This window comes from Pomacea canaliculata, linkage group LG5, assembly GCF_003073045.1.
Source record: "Pomacea canaliculata isolate SZHN2017 linkage group LG5, ASM307304v1, whole genome shotgun sequence".
Classification (NCBI taxonomy): Eukaryota; Metazoa; Mollusca; class Gastropoda; order Architaenioglossa; family Ampullariidae; genus Pomacea; species Pomacea canaliculata.
In genome coordinates this window covers 28,085,541-28,104,278 of record NC_037594.1, presented here as the reverse complement: position 1 = coordinate 28,104,278, position 18,738 = coordinate 28,085,541, and the positions used below count along the sequence as shown (strand labels likewise).

The 18,738-nt window shown below is 40.1% G+C and overlaps 2 protein-coding genes across 4 annotated transcripts; both read right to left on the bottom strand.

Moving 5' to 3' along the window:
• Positions 1-227: 227 nt before the first annotated feature.
• Positions 228-6,617, bottom strand: LOC112563639 (60 kDa SS-A/Ro ribonucleoprotein-like). Of its 2 annotated transcripts, none has more exons than XM_025237831.1 (8): positions 6,468-6,617; positions 4,280-4,545; positions 3,479-3,610; positions 2,912-3,253; positions 2,290-2,492; positions 1,882-2,035; positions 1,506-1,688; positions 228-1,287 (listed from the first exon to the last, which is right to left on the bottom strand). In XM_025237831.1, exons 2-8 carry the CDS (start codon positions 4,517-4,519, stop codon positions 874-876), a joined length of 1,668 nt encoding a protein of 555 aa, XP_025093616.1. In that variant the 5' UTR covers positions 4,520-4,545; positions 6,468-6,617; the 3' UTR covers positions 228-873. The 2 variants fall into 2 exon arrangements, with proteins under 2 accessions (XP_025093616.1, XP_025093617.1); XM_025237832.1 differs by lacking the exon at positions 6,468-6,617 and adding an exon at positions 6,334-6,436 and having other exon boundaries at positions 4,280-4,547.
• Positions 6,618-7,665: 1,048 nt separating this feature from the next.
• On the bottom strand, positions 7,666-18,361 carry LOC112563637 (60 kDa SS-A/Ro ribonucleoprotein-like). Of its 2 annotated transcripts, none has more exons than XM_025237827.1 (10): positions 14,859-18,361; positions 14,412-14,570; positions 13,605-13,743; positions 13,038-13,374; positions 12,257-12,388; positions 10,868-11,203; positions 10,527-10,729; positions 9,275-9,428; positions 8,806-8,988; positions 7,666-8,610 (listed from the first exon to the last, which is right to left on the bottom strand). In XM_025237827.1, the coding sequence occupies exons 2-10, from the start codon at positions 14,479-14,481 to the stop codon at positions 8,197-8,199; spliced, it is 1,968 nt and encodes a 655-aa protein (XP_025093612.1). In that variant the 5' UTR covers positions 14,482-14,570; positions 14,859-18,361; the 3' UTR covers positions 7,666-8,196. The 2 variants fall into 2 exon arrangements, with proteins under 2 accessions (XP_025093612.1, XP_025093614.1); XM_025237829.1 differs by having other exon boundaries at positions 15,976-18,361.
• Between the last annotated feature and the right edge of the window lie 377 nt (positions 18,362-18,738).

Sequence of the window (18,738 nt, the reverse complement as noted above, 5' to 3'; positions counted from 1 at the left end):
GAGCTGGAAATGGCGAAATGAGGGAACAGTGTTCCTTCAAGTATTCAAATATGTGTTGTCTTTCCTGATCAGCGAGAGGCAGCTAGGCAGAAAGGGACATTTTATACCAACGGTGTTTTCTCAATGTCTTTGGGTGCATGGGACGCACGTACATCCAAAGTCAGGCTCCCAGAGAGAGCGAACATGAATAATGGAATAGAAAAATTCTCATTCACTGAATGTTCAGATAGTATCAATTATTGTTTTATTTTTAAAACAACTGGGACCAAAGCGATGGAAGTGGCATATATTGCTGCATAATGCTCTGCTCAAATGCCAAACCACGATAAATATCAGCTTATTTTCTTCCTCAGATACAAACACTTTCACTCTTAGACAACTTCAGATAAAAATCATTTTAATATTTGTTAAACATCTGTGTCTCAGCAAGAATAAGACAACTATTATACAGTCCCAAGATATTTATATTAATATAAACACGACTATTGCATCTTTTACACATTGTCAAAACACTGAATATGACGGATGAATATCTCATTATTTACATGCCTCAAAATGTCAACAAAGTGTGTTAAAAGCAGGCTAGGGTTAGGGTCAGCTAAATATAAAACGTGAGCAGCTAGACAAAACTGTTTTCCACCAAACTTTTTACTCAACACAATTTAGAAACACCGAAGTTTTTTAAATTATTATATCTATTAAGACTCCCTTCTCCAATGGGGTCATTCAGTGCATTCGAGTCATAAAACGTCTGAAGGAGGGAAACCCAAATGCTATCAACAACAAGCGCCGAGCTTAAATATGCCTAGCTAGGAGCCACAATAGCTTGCTGATAGTAAATCTTTTGCAGACCTCTGGCAGAATCCTACAGCTTTATTCGAAGTCGCCTATCAGAAAATCACGTATAACTTCCGGCAGGTCAGGATCGAACCCCGCCACGTCCAACATGTGGACGTCGTCGGGTCTGGCGATGCTGAAACTGTCGGCGGTCATGGCCACCACGACTAGCTTGGCCGTGGGCTTGTTCATCTTGTCCCGGTACCGCTGCAGCGCCCGCCAGGGGCTCACCATGTGGAAGTTGGTCTCGCAGTCCGTCAGGATGACAAACACGTCCACGTCCTTGCCCTTCTTGCGCGCGTGCGTCATGGGCTTGGAGCAGTCCGTGGCGCCGAAGCCCAGGTTCTGCGTGTACACGACCAAGTCGTCCAGCGTCTTGTCTTTGTCCATGAACTCCGGCAATGGAATCAGTTTGTCGTGAAATCCCACGACCTCGCAACACTCTTCAGTCTGAACAATAAAATAAAATTGTTTAGAAGAATATTAGAAATTCACTTGAACATAGGGCATGTCTGTTATATTTAAATATTTATAGTTATTAAATGAAGAGTTTAGTGCAAAACAAATTGTTCAGGATTTTCTCCGCTTCAGTAATAATAAAAAAGAACAACCGAAATTATAGTGACACAACAAATGTGTGGATCTTGAGGCAAGAACTTCAGACTCACCTTCATTGTGACCATGCACATACAGGCCGCAGCCTCTCGACAACTTATACTTGAATTGGGAATGGCGCTACCCATAGAACTGGAAATATCTAGACCGATCAGAAATTTTTTCCCCGTTGGTTGCACCATGCTGAAACTTTGGTAAAAGGCTTTGTCGAGTGTGTCTAGTATGACTGGGTGTGGCTGAAAACCAACAAAAACAACACATTTATGAGTGTATCTAAGCATAAAAAGTACAGACAAATATGGACATTTTAGGCTGAATCTCTACCTTGGTTAAACGTTTCCTTGTTGTTTAAAAGAAGCTTCAACCTAATCAGGAGAGAAGAATGAGCAGGTATAAGTTTAAAGAAGAACGAAGATGTCTCGGACTTACGTTCCATACTAGTTTTCCTTTCTCTCCTTTTCCTCTGGCGTATGTTCGATGAGCAATGAGAATTTTCAGCGGATGAACTCTTGCCATCTTCATGGCCTCGACATTCAGAAGCTTTGTCTTCACCATGTTCAGGCTGGTGACGTCGTTAAGCAGACTACAGGCAACAGGCGGCACAGACAAATAAATAAAAAGTGCAGCAGGTTTGTTTGGTGTGATTAAGTGTCGACATACTCCGGCTTTAAAACTAATCAAATTCAGACTGTATATGCGAATTAATGTTTCTTAAAAAAAGGCAAGATTCGCGCGCTGTAAAATGACATTCAATCTTGCTCAAGAGGTTGAGGTGAGTATTTACATAGTTAAAACTAATCTTTGCGAGATGGTTCTATTGGCCATGGAATCACTTACCCCAAGGTGGTCATCTTGGCCAGGTTACGCAGCATCGCAGTGAGGGGCATGTCGGGAAGCATGACCCGCCACACCTCAGCACTGTTCAACATTTCGGTGCGCAGGTGTTCACGCACCAGGCGGTGTTCTTGGATGAGTTTTATTGTCATCTTTTCGTCCTCGCACATTTTGGCCTCCTCCACGCCCTTCAGGTACCTGTGCACCTGCAATTAAATGGTGCGTGTCTTGTCACACGAGCTGTACTCAGGATTTCAAAGAGCGAGTCAGCGGGAAAAGTGATAATTTGAAGAGCATATCTCATCTAGGCGTAGATGAACTTTCCCCCTCCTACTTTTGAATAGTAATTAGGCCAAAATTATTATCAACGAAGTTTGTGCTTTTAAACATATTACATTTATACAATTGTTTACCAGTCCCATTAACCTGAAAGTCATCTGTCATAAGCCACTGAGATGTCATCGCTAGCCACAACTACTGACTTGTTGCAAAAACATTATTGCAAGATTCTTTACAATTAAATGATAAAATGTAACAATGGATGATTTTAAAAAAGCGAGGAGGGAAATAAACTTATAAGCCAAAGAGTTTATAGATTTTACATACAAAATGCTGTTTTTCTAACCTTCTCAAGATTCTCTCGATCCAGATAACCATCCTCGAGGTAAAACCTTTCGGCTTCGTCTAAACCCTTGAGGACATAACGAACAATAAAACCAACGGCAGCGTTGACAGGTTTGATGTGAGAGAGGCGGAAGAGGTCACGGTGACTCCACTTGTGTCGACTTGCGTATTTGGTCACGTGCATGGCCAGGGGCACGGGGTCATGGTCATGTCTGTTGTACCATATGGACACCGCCCTCCGCAGGCCACGCCCCCAGCCCGTGGAGGGTGGCTGGCGCATCTTACCGATGGCCTCCACGTAGCTGACGAGCAGGAACAATGTGGTCGGTATGCTGCATATTCCCTGCGAAACAAAACTGCATTGAAGCAAGTTGGGCAAAAAAAAAGCAATCAATGAATAAACGGTCCATCTACTTCGAACTGATCTTTTTACTTCACTAGAAAACCAAACGCTCGAACTTTGACCCTCCAGGCATCCCTAAGTTACAATTCGTAGGTAGTCAACCCCAACTTGAGAAGGTAGCTATTCTGTCATGCACTAATTGTCGCCTTGGCATCATTGTCTCACCGAGATGGCATCATAGCCTGCCCTTTTCGTCTTGGAGTCTTGACTGCGAATGCACATAGCCAGTGCAAAAATAAGGCCCTCCTGCCTGCTGGTCCTGCCTCTGACACTCATGTCCTTCAGGACCTCGACCACCTGCCGCATATCACATGACAAGAAATAAACAAATAATACGAACATACATGACATAAAACGACGGATTAATAAAGGTCAGAAAGTTCTTGGAGGCCATCCTTCTGTTTTTCGCTCAAGCTTGAGAAGTTTGTATTTTTAAAAAATGACTTACTTGAAAGGAAAAAAAATACGTGGATGAGAAATGATGATAAGAAGTAGTTTCACCTGTGCGACCACGTCTCGGGTAGATTTTGAAGAAAAAATGGTTGTGATATGTTTGCAAAGAGGAAACAGAGCAAGTGGCTAAATGCTTTGCAAATGAGACATATTACAGTAAAAATGACTAAAGACATATATGTTTATTACCTTGAAATAATAATAACAATAATACTAGTAATAATCCTTCAGAGAAAGTTTGATCAAAGCGTTCCATCATCTGTGCACGGGTGCGCGGATGTCTTAACAATAAGAATAACAATAACAATAACAACAGACTTTATTAATCCCAATGGGCAATTTAAACATGGGAGCTGTGCCCTGCATCCAAAATATATGTATATGGAAAAAAAACAACAAAAAAACAACAAAAAAAAAACAAAAACAAAAAAAGCACACACACACTAGCCCATCTCTTACTAGTCATGCTCAGCCAGTTACAAACAGACAAATAAGCAATCGTGCACCACCCACCTCTTCCCCCCTGCCATCTTGGATCATCTTGTCAACCACCGACCAACCAGAGTCAGCTTGGGGAGGGCCTGAAGATCGTGGTTGCAGGTGAATGACATGGGTGCCCCCCAGGATGAGCAGTCGTGTTAGCTTGGTGCTGTCGGACACCGGGAACTTGGCCTGCTCTCCTTCCCCCGGGTCACTTATGTCAGGGTCTGAATCCTCGTCGCTGTCCAGGCTCCTGTGTCGTCTGAACGGCATTCTGTGAGGTGGCCCTTTCCTCCAGTCTAAGATCGATGCAAATCGAAACAGGTCACTTTACCCTAATATTGTTTGTCATAATTGGGTGTTTGTTCCTTGTAAATATTACAGGGATCTTGATGAGTAGAACTCCACTAACCTTAACCATAAAATATCCCCTTTTGTCTATTATATTTGAAAGGAAAGAAAGTTCTACTAGAAAAATTCATAAACTTTTTTATTTTGGAAACCGAGATAACACAGAATTTTGAGCCAACATTGATCAACAGATCTCTTTGGGGGAGATAACGGCACCTGGACATTCTGACAGCACAACGGACAATATACCTGTCACTGAATTCGACTTGATTCTGCTTTCACATGCAATAGTGCAATAGTTCATTCCCTTGGATAACTGCATTAAAAATATACTGCTGCTGCTGCTGCTGCTAGTACAACTAATAGCAATGAAGATTTAGTACTATGGCCTTTTCTATAAGCCGACTGGAAGGGATTTAGGAGAAGATTTAACAAAGCCTGTCGCCGTAATTTGAACAGCCTAAAAAGAAAAATAATAATAAAGTTCTTTTTAAAATATTCATATTTAAGGCCTATTTAAAAAGTAATTATACTAACAGCTAAGTTAATCTGCCTGTCCTATCCACAACCAATCCGCGTTTTGCATATGAACACACAGGCCTACAACAATCAGCTCATTCACCTACATTTGTCATTTGTGAATTCCCGAATAAACAAAAGCTTTCCAGGGTCTTAAAAAATATTGTATCATTACCGTGTCCCTGGATAGCTTCCAAATCTCCGTTTCCTGTCATTGTCCTGTCACGTGTTTCATTTTACAGTTCAGCTGTCCTAGAATGGTATCCCCCCCCCCCCCAAATCACTATTGCTTGTTATCTTCCTTCGGCCCTCTGTCCCATATCTCACACAGTCCTCATGCTGGTGCTTGTATTTGCCGTTGTCATGATTGGATTTATGTCTCCCGGACACCTTGTTATGGTTCACTAGCACACTGGGTACACAGTGTTTAGAAATCATCGATGGAAATATTTGTTCTCTCATCTCATTGTACGAGTTGTTTTTGTTTTTGTTTTTGTTTTGTTTTTTTTTTGTTTTGTTTTCTTGTCCTTCTCTCGTTCAACCCTGTGTCGTGCTACATGCACCGAAACATTTCCTTGCTGATCGCCGTTAGTATTTGTTAGTATTGTAAGCTCCCTATTGAAATCCTTGTCATAGTACGAGTCAACAAACTTTCTATTTTCTGTGGGTTCAAGAGAGAGAGAGGATGTGTGTAGGTCCAGACTTGCAGGAGTGGTTTAATTAACTGCTCATTTCCTCTCCTTGTCCAAGCACTTCTGTTCAACAATGACACTAATGTCCGCGAGAGACACACAAATCCTTGTGAGTACAGCAGTACTATAGATACTATCAAGTGCACTACTTACACCAAGGAAGGTGACTAAAAGATAAGCAAATGAACACAGAGGCTCAAGCCCAACAGGAAGCTTACCCACTCCCGCTTTCCGACATATCTCTTATCTAGACAAGTTCTACCTTCTGAACGACAAATCTCCTTTCTACATATTTTCTAATCATATATATCCAAGAGTCAATGAACAGAACAAATAATTTGTCATTATCATGATCTCTCTAATAGTCTATATATAACTTCCAAATACAACTAAGACGATCGAGGTGACTTTGAAGATCCAAATAAAAAATATGTCTTGAAATATGTATTTGTTTAATATTTGTTATTTGAATAGGTTTTAAAGTAACAAAACTTCTGATCCGTAAATTTTGACATAACACTACGGGTAACCGGTCAGCTGACACAATGCAATGTCCAGGAACAGATGTAAATGGCGCCCACCTTCTCCCACAGCGACCAGCATTGACAACTGGCTTCGTGGAGACTGTGATTCACGTACATATTCTCAGCTGTTCTTACCTTAGAACGATGTTCCAGTGTAGATTGTTCAGATGTCTTCGTTAAAGTATGTAGCATAAATATTAATTAACTAATCGCTGACGAGACTTGATGTACGGCCATTATCCTTATGATCATTGATCACCATGGCGCTACGTACCTTACTTAGTCAAACGGATCTTTGTCAAACGGATCTTCCCGGAAAAATAGATAAATAAAATGGAGGACGAACTCTAAACTGCAAATCATTGCTTCAGGCGCGCTTTGAAAACGTGGAATAACCTATTGCAGGATATTTAGAAAATACATAATTGAAAATAAAATTGACAGGCGATTTCAATAATGATGCTGCACAAAAATTTAGAATTTAATTTTAGTATTAGACATTGGCTTCAACTTGCAAGTCAAATTCTGACAACTTAGAGTTAAAATGTAGGTCGTAAAGTTGTAAAAGATCTCGTATTAAACATTGGACACTAAACAGACCTAAGCGTTTTTTGACAGACAGTCAGCTGACGAGTGATTCAAAGGACCTCGTGCTGACCATCCCAAAATAGTCCTCCATGTGACTGCTTATTCATACAAAGTCAGCCTCTGACAAAGAGCTTACACATCTGTGGAAATTCTCCTTCCAGGTAAAGTTGAGTAAGCCCCGCAGATGCTTTGTAAGAAAAGGCGGCAAAGATGTTGAGGTGACTTGTTGCTAGGGTGAACAGTGGGAGACCTAAGGTGAAAAAAATACCCGTCGAGCTCTCGTTGTTAGACAAGTAAAGTCTTCGCAATTTTTTCACTTCCACCCGATACAACACACAGAGAGAGACAGAGAAAGATAGAGAGAGAGAAAGAAAAAATGAGAACAACAAAAAGAGATATAGAAAGGTAAAAGAACAACAGGAGAGAAAAGAGAACAACAGACAGACAAATTGAGTGACTGGAATGCAGGAAGGCAGAAGTGTAGACTGATGTGAATGTTGTGTGACTCTTTAATTACTGTATTTTAAGAACAGTATGTATGGAATGTAGTTGTCTGATTTTTCTGCTGTTATTTTAAACTAGGAATTCTTTTTGTATATTTTATTGTTATCACAAATGAGTTAACAGTTAACAGAGAAAAGAGACTTTATCCACCCACACAAACACACTGTATATCTGTAAGAGGCAAAGTGTTATTCATTCTTTCTTTCCTTCTTTCTTTCAACAGAAAAATATACAATTAAAATATGCTTGTCAACAATAAAATCGCAAAGATGTTCTCGAATATCACTTCCAGAATCATTTCCGTTGATTTCTCCTCGCCGTAAAGTACGTCACGCTTGTCCAGTGCACAGTGAAAGGGATAGTCACGTGACAAGCCAAGGAGTATCTTTAGCAGGAGACTTGCACAACCTGTGTGACACTGTTCACAACATTGGAAAAGTACAGTAGAGGGGGATCGGTATACGTTTATCTTGGAGAGAGAAATGTATTCTACCAGAGCTGGGTGCAGGCCTACCAAGTACACTTTGTTTTTGTTTACAAAATAGAGCTCAAGCATGTGTAAACACTGTGTACAAAGAACCGAGAGGCACATTTGGTTTCTTCTGCACGAACTGAGCAATTTCCCTCACTCACCATGTCCAGTGATCAGTAGAAAGCAAAACACACAGTACATGTTTATATCAACATGTATGATATACACATGTGACTCAGATGTTTGCATGAATTCATCTTGTAGTTTTTTCAGAGAAACAGCAGGATGGATGAGGCACTTTCATTCTAGGTGCCCCATCACAAACTCCCTGATGACCTCAGGTAGTTCAGGATCAAATCCGACCACGTCCAACATATGGACATCATCGGGTCGCGCGATGCTGAAGTCATGTGCTGTCATGGCAACCACAATGAGTTTTGCCGAGGGCTTGTTCATGGCCTCGCGGTACTCCTGCAGCGCCTGCCATGGCGGCAGACGGTGGGAGTTGGTCTCGTTGTCCGTCAACACCATGAACACATCAAAGTCTTTGTTCTTTTCGCAGGCGTAGGTCATGGGTCGGGAGCAGTCGGTGGCTCCGAAGCCAAGGTGCTGGGTCGCTGTCACCAACTGCTGAAGCGTCTTGCTTTCTTCTTTGAACTGGGGAAGCTCTATCAGATCAGTGTGGAACCCAACCACGTCACAGTTTGTTTCCGTCTAGACAGCAGAAGCATAAAAAATAATTAAAAATAAATAAAAACAAATAAAAACAAATCTTATTATGCATTTCTTATAACGCTGTGTCTCCCTCCACACACATACACATAAATAGTGATGACTTGTGATCAAATAATATTTACAAAAATATATATCTACACTTTGCAATCAATTTTTAAGAAAAAATCAACACACCCTCGCTGTTACCATGGCAATGCAAGTTGCAGCTTCCCGGCAACTCATGCTGGAGTTGTGAAATGCAGCTGCCATGGAACTGGATATGTCAACAGCAATCAAAAACTTCTTTCCTGTCGGCTCCACAGCGGTAAAACTTTGATAAAACGCCATATTAAGGACCTCTGCAACCTCATCATTTGGCTGAAAGCACACATCATCAACATGATAATAATAATCATCATCATCACCATCATCATCAGTCATCCATCAATCTACAATTAATCAATCCCAATAGGTAATACGCCAAATATTTTTCCCCAAATAACCAGAAGAAGCAGGACTTTGGCAGCTATTGAAGTAAGTATAAAAGTATCCTTCTTTTTAAATGTTTGAATCATTGATAATTTTTCCCCTGTTCACAAGTATTTTGTAGCTTTATTTATCAATAAAACATGGACGTGTGTTCTTTCCCTCTCTCTTGACTCACCTCCCAGACGAGTTTTCCCCGCTCTCCTTTTCCTCTGAGGTATGTACGGAGAGCTGTGAGGATCTTCAGTGGATGAACCCTCGCCTTTTTCAGGGCCTCCACGTTCGTCAGTTTTGCCCTCACGAGGCTTATGTTTGCCGGGTCATTGAACAGTCTGTCGACAACAGATAACATAAAATATCGCATCTCTATGCAAGGACAATGTAAGGTGACACTGCTACAATGCAATGTGTGTAGAATATCACAACTCATTATTGCCACATTATTAACAAACGTACCTCAGTTTCCCTCCCCACCATCAAAGTTAATTTAAAGCATGTGTGTATAAAGCTGTTTTTAGTCTAATGAGATGATAATAAACACACTGAAGACGTACTAAGACGTGACTCTGAAATTTTAATAAGTAAGGGCCTTAAAAGGATTCTAAAGGCAAAATAAAAGTGCTTAGAATGGCGTAAAGAGTAGGATACATTTGAATCTCGTCTATTTATATGTGTGTTCATGTGGAAAACGTTGAAGGTTTTTAGTAGAATGTTGTGTTTAATAAGAGAAATTACACGGGACTCTTTGTTTGCTTCTACGAAGTCTCGTTCTCCGTCACGTGACCCTATGACGTGTGGTTTCCATAGTGACAACCATGCCTCGAGAACGTGCTGCACCCGATTGCCACGAAAAGATGGAAAAGATTCAAAATTGTCTTTTCATCAGTTTCCGACAGACAGAGCCTTACAAGCCTTACACACAGAGTGCGTCATAGGATAAAATGACGTCAAATCTTCGCAATGACCTCACACTTCCTGTCATAGACTGACGTCACAATAAGACTGACATCACAAGTAGACTGCTCTGCTTGATCATCTCGGGAAGTTACTCGGCGGAAGGACACAAAGGTCGATTTCACTGGATTTTTTCAATTTTTATAAACATCGGCAACCGAAATAGTGCTAATAAGTGGTAATTAAGTGAGAAACGAATCCTTTATTTCTCCTGTATTGCTCTCGTGCTCTGTCATTGTAACTAAATATATTCTTGAAACGCTTGACCGTCGCCACAGCCTTATCACAAGACTTGAGTATCCCTTTAAGCTGAACTAAATATCCTCGAATACAATCATCAGGGGCAAGTAGTTACTTAACGGGTGGTAATTTCCCCCAAATTATTATGTACTTATGGTAGCAATTTTTCCAGTAAAATCCCTAATGCAAGGTGGCTAATTGTTCCAGGCGGTCATCTTGGCAAGTTAAGCACTTACCCCAAGGTGGTCATCTTGGCCAGGTTACGCAGCATCGCCGTGAGGGGCATGTCGGGAAGCATGACCCGCCACACCTCAGCACTGTTCAACATCTCGGTGCGCAGGTGTTCACGTACCAGGCGGTGTTCTCGGATGAGTTCTATTGTTCTCTGTACATCCTCACACATTTTGGCCTCGTCTACAGCTTTCAGGTACCTTTGCACCTGTAAGGCAAGACCGGCTCCCGTTATTGCTACTGTTGTTGTAGAACACTTTGAGCTTGACTTTGATGGAAGGTTAAAGCACTATAATAATAATAGGTTTAATTAAATATTTTTTTTAAAAAGTCTCTAATGTCTGACCTCCTGTAGCTGCTCTTGACCGCGATATCGTGTGTCCGGACAAAGCTTCTGTGCCTCCTGGAAGCCCTTGACGAGGTAACGGACGATGAAGCCGATGGCGTCGTTGACTGGTTTGATGTGCGACAGGCGGAACAGGTCGCGGTGACTCCAGTGGCACCGACTTCCGTACTTGGTCACGTGCATGGCCAAGTGCACCGGGTTGTGGGCGTGGCTGTTGTACCATTGGCACACGGCACGCCTCAAGCCCCGCCCCCAACCCGTGCTTTTTGTTTTCTTGGAAATGATCTCGATATAGTTGATGAGTTGAAACAACAGGGTAGGGGTGGTGCAAATGTCCTGCATGATTTTAAACAAAGTAAAGCATTTAATATTTATATTGTATGTAATTGTTGTCTGATAAATCACATTTATTTACAAAAAAAAAAAAAAATGTTTTCAACGCCACTTACAAGTAAAGACATTGTGTATCAAGGACAGTTGTAGAACAGGAAGCCGGCACTCTATATCAATATTTTATTTATAACAGCGTTTTTGTATTTTGTTGAAGTCCGGGAATAAACGTTCTGGTGCTCAAAATAGCAAGGGTCAGGTTAAAAGGAGGATCTATAGGGACACTAGCCGGCTATTTATAGGTTACGCTCTTACTAAGGTTAGTGTTTAAAGGGATTGTAAAGACAAAATAAAACTGCTTAGAATCGCTTACAGAGTAGGATAAATGTGAATCTCGTCTATTTATATGTGTGTTCATGTGGAAAACGTTGAAGGTTTTTAGTAGAATGTTGTGTTTAATAAGAGAAATTACACGGGACTCTTTTTCTTGCTTCCACGAAGTCTCGTTCTCCGTCACGTGACCCTATGACGTGTGGTTTCCATAGTGACAACCATGCCTCGAGAATTTGCTGCACCCGATTGCCACGAAAAGATGGAAAAAGATTCAAAATTGTCTTTTCATCAGTTTCCGACAGACAGAGCCTTACAAGCCTTACACACAGAGTGCGTCATACAATAAAATGACGTCAAAGCTTCGCAATGACCTCAGACATTTCCTGTGCGTGTGACGTCATAAGGAGACTGACGTCATAAGAAGACTCGTCTACTTGACCATCTCGGGAAGCTATCGTGGTTACTCGGCGGAAGGACACAAAGGTCGATTTCACTGGATTTTTTCAATGTTTATAAACATCGGCAACCGAAATAGCGCTAATAAGTGGTAATTAAGTGAGAAACGAATCCTTTATTTCTCCTGTATTGCTCTCGTGCTCTGTAATTATAACTAAATATAGTTTTGAAACGTTTGACCGTCGCCACAGCCTTATCACAAGCCTTTAGAATCCCTTTAAGCTTTATGAAGCGTTTGTCTAGTGACTCTAGTCTAGTGTCACCACTGACCTGCATGGCAGCAAAAGCCGCTGTCTTTGTCTTGATGTCCTGACTGCGGATACACAGCGCCAGTGTGATGATCACACCATCCTGACTGCTGGTCCGGCCCTTGAGACTAACATCCTTCAGGACTTCCACCACCTGCCACATACCACATGGGTGTAGACAGTTTATTGTTATAGTTTTATAATGATTTAGCAGACGACAATACCAAACTCGAGGTTAGTTCCAGAACATGGCGATAAAGATAGAAGATATCATATCTCACAATCAGCGGATAATTTTTCGAACACCTATACCCTTCTGCCGCATTGCAATAATCCTCCCCTGGTCGACAGCACTTAATCGTCAAAGGTTCATAGAAATCAGCAATAAACCTTCCCAGTGTTCTGTTAACGGACGGGGCTTGCATGTGCATTATGTTTTTTATTTGTCATGTGGATGTGTTGCAAGTTCACACATGTTTGTGGATTGAACTACTTTTTTTTTTTTTTGCTTGACACCTGTACTGAGCACGCACAGGACTAAACTGAATTGTCATCCAATTAAACGTTGACTTTTCACCCACAAAACAAATTCACTAAAAAGGATTTTAAAAGAATTGAACACTATCGGTACAAACACGATTGATAAAAGTGTAGAAAATATAAAGGTGGCGTTTCGATTGATTTGAGAAGTATAAGCTCGGTTCTGTCTACCTACCCCAGTCCTATAAAATTCCAAAGCAGGTTCATGAGAAATGAGAAAATGCCTTTATGGAAGGATAAACATGGAAACAGTTTTCACATACCTCCATTCCTTTGCCGTCTTTAATAACTCTGTCCACCAGGGACCAGTCAAATCCTGAGGTCATGGGGTCATTCCGACTTGACCTGAATCTGATGCAGCAGCTGGGGGCTCCCAGAATCAGTTGCCGCTTCAGCTTCGTGAGATCGGACACCTGGAACTTTGCCTGGGAATCGACCTTCTGGGTAGGCATAACCTCATCGCCTTCTGGGTCCTCATCGCTCTCATCATCACGAAAGGATCCATGGTATCGAGGGTATACACCAACCAATGGGTTCTCATTGTTGGCCGAATTCTCGCCTGGCGGTCTTCCCTCTTGACTTCTGAATAACAAGTCCTCTCTGAAAAACATAATTTGTGGCATGCGTTTGATGTAGACCTGTTTACGTACATATGTGCAAGCTAAATAAACTACTGTCACAATACAACTCAGTGCAGCAAAACATGTTTTCGTACTAAAGGGAGATTGCAGGTGCTGATTAATCAGTACAGAAGAAAATATCTAAACAACAATTCCCTTTATCTAACTGTAAACAAAAGAAGACAGAAAAAAATCCAGTGCAAAACTTACATTTCCATTGGTTCCATCTCTTGGTCATCAGAAACTGGAATGAGCTGTCCGCACGACTTCTGGCACAAACTTACATGTCGGAGGTCTTGTTCTAGTCGGATTTCTTTCCTTGACGGCGGCCCATCTGTTTCCATGGCAGCTACACAGAGAAAGGAGAACTGTTTGTCCCTTCTCTTATTTTAGGGTTAAGGTTTAGGGTTGATGTTGATCATACCGAGGCAACTTCCCGGAATCAGAGAACCCACCGACACAACCACAGGTTGTAACTTGTGTAATTTTTCGCAATCAATGTTGCAATCTTTAGTGTGACAATTTTGATTTTACTGTATGTTTTTAAATAGAAAAGTTAAAAGCAATTAACACTTTTGCCTATTTTAAAAGAAAATATAACATAAAAATGAAAACAGTATGATGAGGTATTCCATCCAATGCAGGTAAAATGCTCCGAAAACCCTTTATGATGTACGATGAATGGCCATGAACCCCAAAATAAAAATAAAATGTTGAACAGTAAGATGTAAATGTGTACTTGTTATCTGTGCAAAACAACTGATTGTTTTATACAAGGTTGCTTGGTGTGAAAGGAGATACAATTATTGTTATCTTCATCATCTACAGTCATTATCACTACAACCATCGTTCTTCTATTCATCATTGATCATGAGGAAGAAAACCCTACAGTGCTCTGCCCATATGGCCCTTACTCACGATTTTAATTTGCAGTTTCATCGTGTAAAGCTGTTGAAAGGATGTAATTAGAAACACTCTAGAAAACCAAAGGTAGAATTTGTGAAGAAGTAGTCTTACCATCATCACTGTCGCTCTCATCGTCATCTATGTGCCTCTTCGGGCTACCAACACTAGTGAACACGACCATGAAGAATGGCTACAGTTGAAAGTCGAAGTGAGATGTCGGAGGTACACGGAGGTCTTCTCTGTCTCATTAGCTATGTGATGTCTTGGAGACTGCAACAAATGTCATGGACATGATGCCATCTGGCTTTGGCTTTTGTGCAAATTTGAGGTGCGACTGTCTTTAGTAATTGCAGTAATCTCACTTATTTCTCTTGTTAAGATAATCAGAAATAAAACGAAAATTTCACACACACACACGAACCTGTAACAGACGGTTTTATTTAAGCAACAAGAAGACGAAAACTCAACGTACATATATTCGAAGTATTGTAATATGTTATTCGTTGTAAGCATCGACAAACTTTTAATTTTATACGATTCTTGGTATGACAAACTCACTGTTTGCTTGGTCTCAGACACCTGTCTCCTCTTTAGGCAGTGCTGCGCGTGAACAATCTTGCAACTCAACTGCATGTTTTATAGTTGCTCTCGTCATTATGTGTCAGTATATGCTTATAATGGGACTTCCCCGAATGAGATGGGTGGGCGTGTACTCAGCGGAGGCCTTTGGGGGTGGCAAGTGGGGCGGCCGACCTAAGCCCCGCTCTCGAAGGGGCCCAGCGCTTCAGCCCCGAGGTCATCTTTATGACTTACAAATTGTGACAAAAAAGTATAAAGCGCACACATAGATGTGAGTGCCGACAGGTAGTTACGGTAATACCTGTAACCTCAGAGGCTGAAGTGACCAAATAAGTAACTAGCTGTATGAAAAACTCGTTTGTTTTCCGAAATTAAATTGCAAGTCCCCCCCCCCCTCCAACCAACACCAAAAAAGTCATTGTATTTATGCATTTATAATGAGAAATAAATCGTTTCCCACTTTCATAGATCATAACAGGTAACAATTTGTTACTCTATGGACAGAGGAAGTGTCTCCGGTCACTGGTGCGCCCTTCCGCTTAGAAGTCAAGCGGGGAGTGTAAGAACAAGCTAACCTGCTTCCTGGATAAACAAACATCTCATTGGGTACGGACAAGTTGCTCCGGAGCTAACCAGGAACAGGACAAGTCATCATTTCAATTCTAGATGAACGCGTCTATGGTTAAAAAAAAAAAAATAAATAAAGACAATTATTCGACGTGACTGTCGAAAAATTAAAAATAAATGGAAATGGTAGCACTTGTATTTTTTTAATCAAATAAAAGGAAATCGAAAAGAGTCAAGCTTAATGGTAAAAAACACAGTTAAAGTTGCCGGAAACACTTCAGGACGTTTGACTGAGTAATCGGTTTACATGTCTAGTAGTATTTTTATATATTTATCGTTTTCAAACGAACCACAGAGGGCATTTGTGTCCTTGTTTTCCTTGATCCTCCAATGTTAGGGATTTGGGAATTTTACACTCGTTTTGAGTTCAACCGTTTTTAAGAAAGTCGTGAGAGTTATGCTAATAGTAACAAAAGAAAATAACAATGATTGAACATATACGTGGTTGTATATTATTGAATGTACTTACTATCGTGAAGACCCGGCGAATCCAGAGAAAGATTTCTCACGCAAGCTCTTGAAACTTTTTATTTTATTGTCAACTTTAGATGTACCACGATTTGAGTGAAGTTTCCTCAATTCCATAAAAGAACACTAGTATCAGTGTCCCAAGAGGTGTTGACAGAAGGAACGGGCTCGTCCGAAGCAGTAAAGGAGTGTCAGACAGGAAGCCAAAGGTTATGACTTACCTGTCATCTGTGTTGTTTTTTTTTCCTTTTTTTTTTTTTTTTTGCATTCCCGGACTTCAACAACAAGGACGTTAGTGAGAAGTAAAAAGAAAACTACACCCTGTTTTCGAAAATTAAGGAGTGTAAGGAGTGATACACCTTGTAATTTCCGATTTCATTGTAACGACAGAAGCAAACTGTAGGCAAAGGAATAATTGACTGCATATATAATTTAAACATGCCATAGATCAGGTGTTGCTTTAATGTATGCATTTTGATGCTTTTCTTACCACCATCATTGAAAACAAGCCGTTTAGAGAGACATTCTACCGACAGCCCCAGTTGTTTCTGGGCTGAGAAATTTTGTATGCAAGGTTCATTCCGTTTAAAGTTTATAAACGCAAAACGAACAGACAAAAATACACATAGCCTAATTGATGTGGTAAACTCAAAAGTACTTTTGATATACTTTATATATGAAAACTAGTAAGGCTGATAACAAAATAAGCTTGAGCCAGGCAAAGACAAATATTTAACTATCAAGAGTTTAGTCATGGGAATACCCGATGCTTGTCAGGTAAAACGAGTCCAGGCCTGTGTGAAGTGAGTCAACAAGTTTTGAAGCGATAACATGGGGCAATAAAGGGCTTGGGTAGAGCTACTTTGTGTACATATTGCGAAATCCTTTGATAGCTTACACGCACAAAGAGTACACGGAACAAAGTATAAGACGTTTTAATGAGAATTCTTTTTCTTTTCCACTCCCTGTTTTACTGCTGCATACACATGGCAAGGAATGATGATCATAAAAATGTAAAGTCAGTTGAAGGATTTGAGTTTTGATAAATAGTAGCATTCGCCTTATGAATTTAGTCAACCGTATCTGGTGGTGGTGGTGGTAATGGTATGTGGGTGTGGATGGGGAACACATGGTTCGCCCTACCTGTACTGTGCAAACCCGGGGTGGGCAAAGGTTTTTCGTGGGCTGGTCTAAAAAATTCTAAACTATGCGGCGAATTGAACATGGCAAGGACAGAAAAGTGTACTTAACTGTGTTAACTTACCAGATTAATGCGTGAAGTGAACTTGTTTAAATTCGCTCAAAACAAAACTTTAAAACCTGCCTTTTGAAAAAAAAAAAGATACGAATAGCAGTTTTATAATTGTTCATACCCACATTAGTACATGATTTCTGTAGTAAATTACATGTCATCGTGATTATTTATTATGCTTTCTCACGTTTATTGATAAGTAGTTATTTTTTTTTTTAAAAGCATGCGCCGAGGGTATGACTGTATACACATATTCTTTTGCTAGCAAGATGATTAAAATTAACGCTTATTATTACAGTCTTCAACCACGCCAGTTTTTCAGAAAAAATGTCTTAAACTTACGGACTGGTCAAGCAAGAATGCATTGCCACTGCCATAAAAGTTGACTAATCTTTTCTTCCTTAAGCAATTAGACACAAAAAACACGAGGGGTTAACACTTTCTCATGAAAAGGAACCTGTTTGTAAAATTATATGAAGACTCCTTCCCTGAGACCGTTTTAGTCGACTGTTGCTTTACAGCAACGATTAAATACAAATTTCCATGTTGGTTTTTCAAAATTACAATCCATTTAGACATTCCTGCAATCAAAGAATCTGAGCCTCCGAGCGTTAACTGTACAGATGTACTAACATTTCAAATTATCTCCCATACATTCACTTTCCTCAGTTCCGTTCGTGATTTTAATCTATTTATTTATTTTTTAAAAATTTGACTGCTTTTATAATTCCTCTAGACTGTAGAGAAAATTAGTGGTCACATCAGGAAATTTAAAATGGAAACTCCTCCTGCGTGAAGTAATTATCATTATTGTTAAGTGTCTAACATGATAAATACTTTGTGCTAATCATTCACTAATTGTGTAGTGTCTTCAATAATATTCATATTGTAGAATTTTTACATTAAAGTTAATAATCCTGGGTACATATTTCACATTCAATAGTCTATAGTGCTTCAAAACACCTTGTCAAAATGGTTAACTAGTAAGTTTACAAATTCGCTACCGAAAAGGCAGGGTACAACTATAGTGCCGATTTCTTTGATACTGCTTGGCTATGGGATCTCTTGAACCAACTGATTTTCCTAGCAGACACAAAGTAGTAGCCATTCACCATTTTCGTACAGTTGACACATATCCGTCTTACTGAATTTAGCGTGCTTTACACTCCATAAAAATTTACAAATTGGCTTTCAATTTCCTTCAAAAAAAAAAAAAAAAAGAAAAAAGAAAAAAGACAAATGTACTCTGGATCAGCTAAGTTAAGAAATAAGTTTATTAGTTTTCACATGACTAACGTTTATAAAACTCCTATTTTTTTCCGAAAACAGTGTAACCTCACATTTACTCCATAAACACAGTAACTTTTGCATTTTTTTATTAATTTACCATTATAGTTAAAGTATGATCTACATCTAGAGAGTAAGTGATACCTAGGCATTTCAAGAAACCTGAGTCCCAGAAAACAGTTTATATTCAGGAACCTTGGCAGGAAGTTCTTGCTATCTAACAGT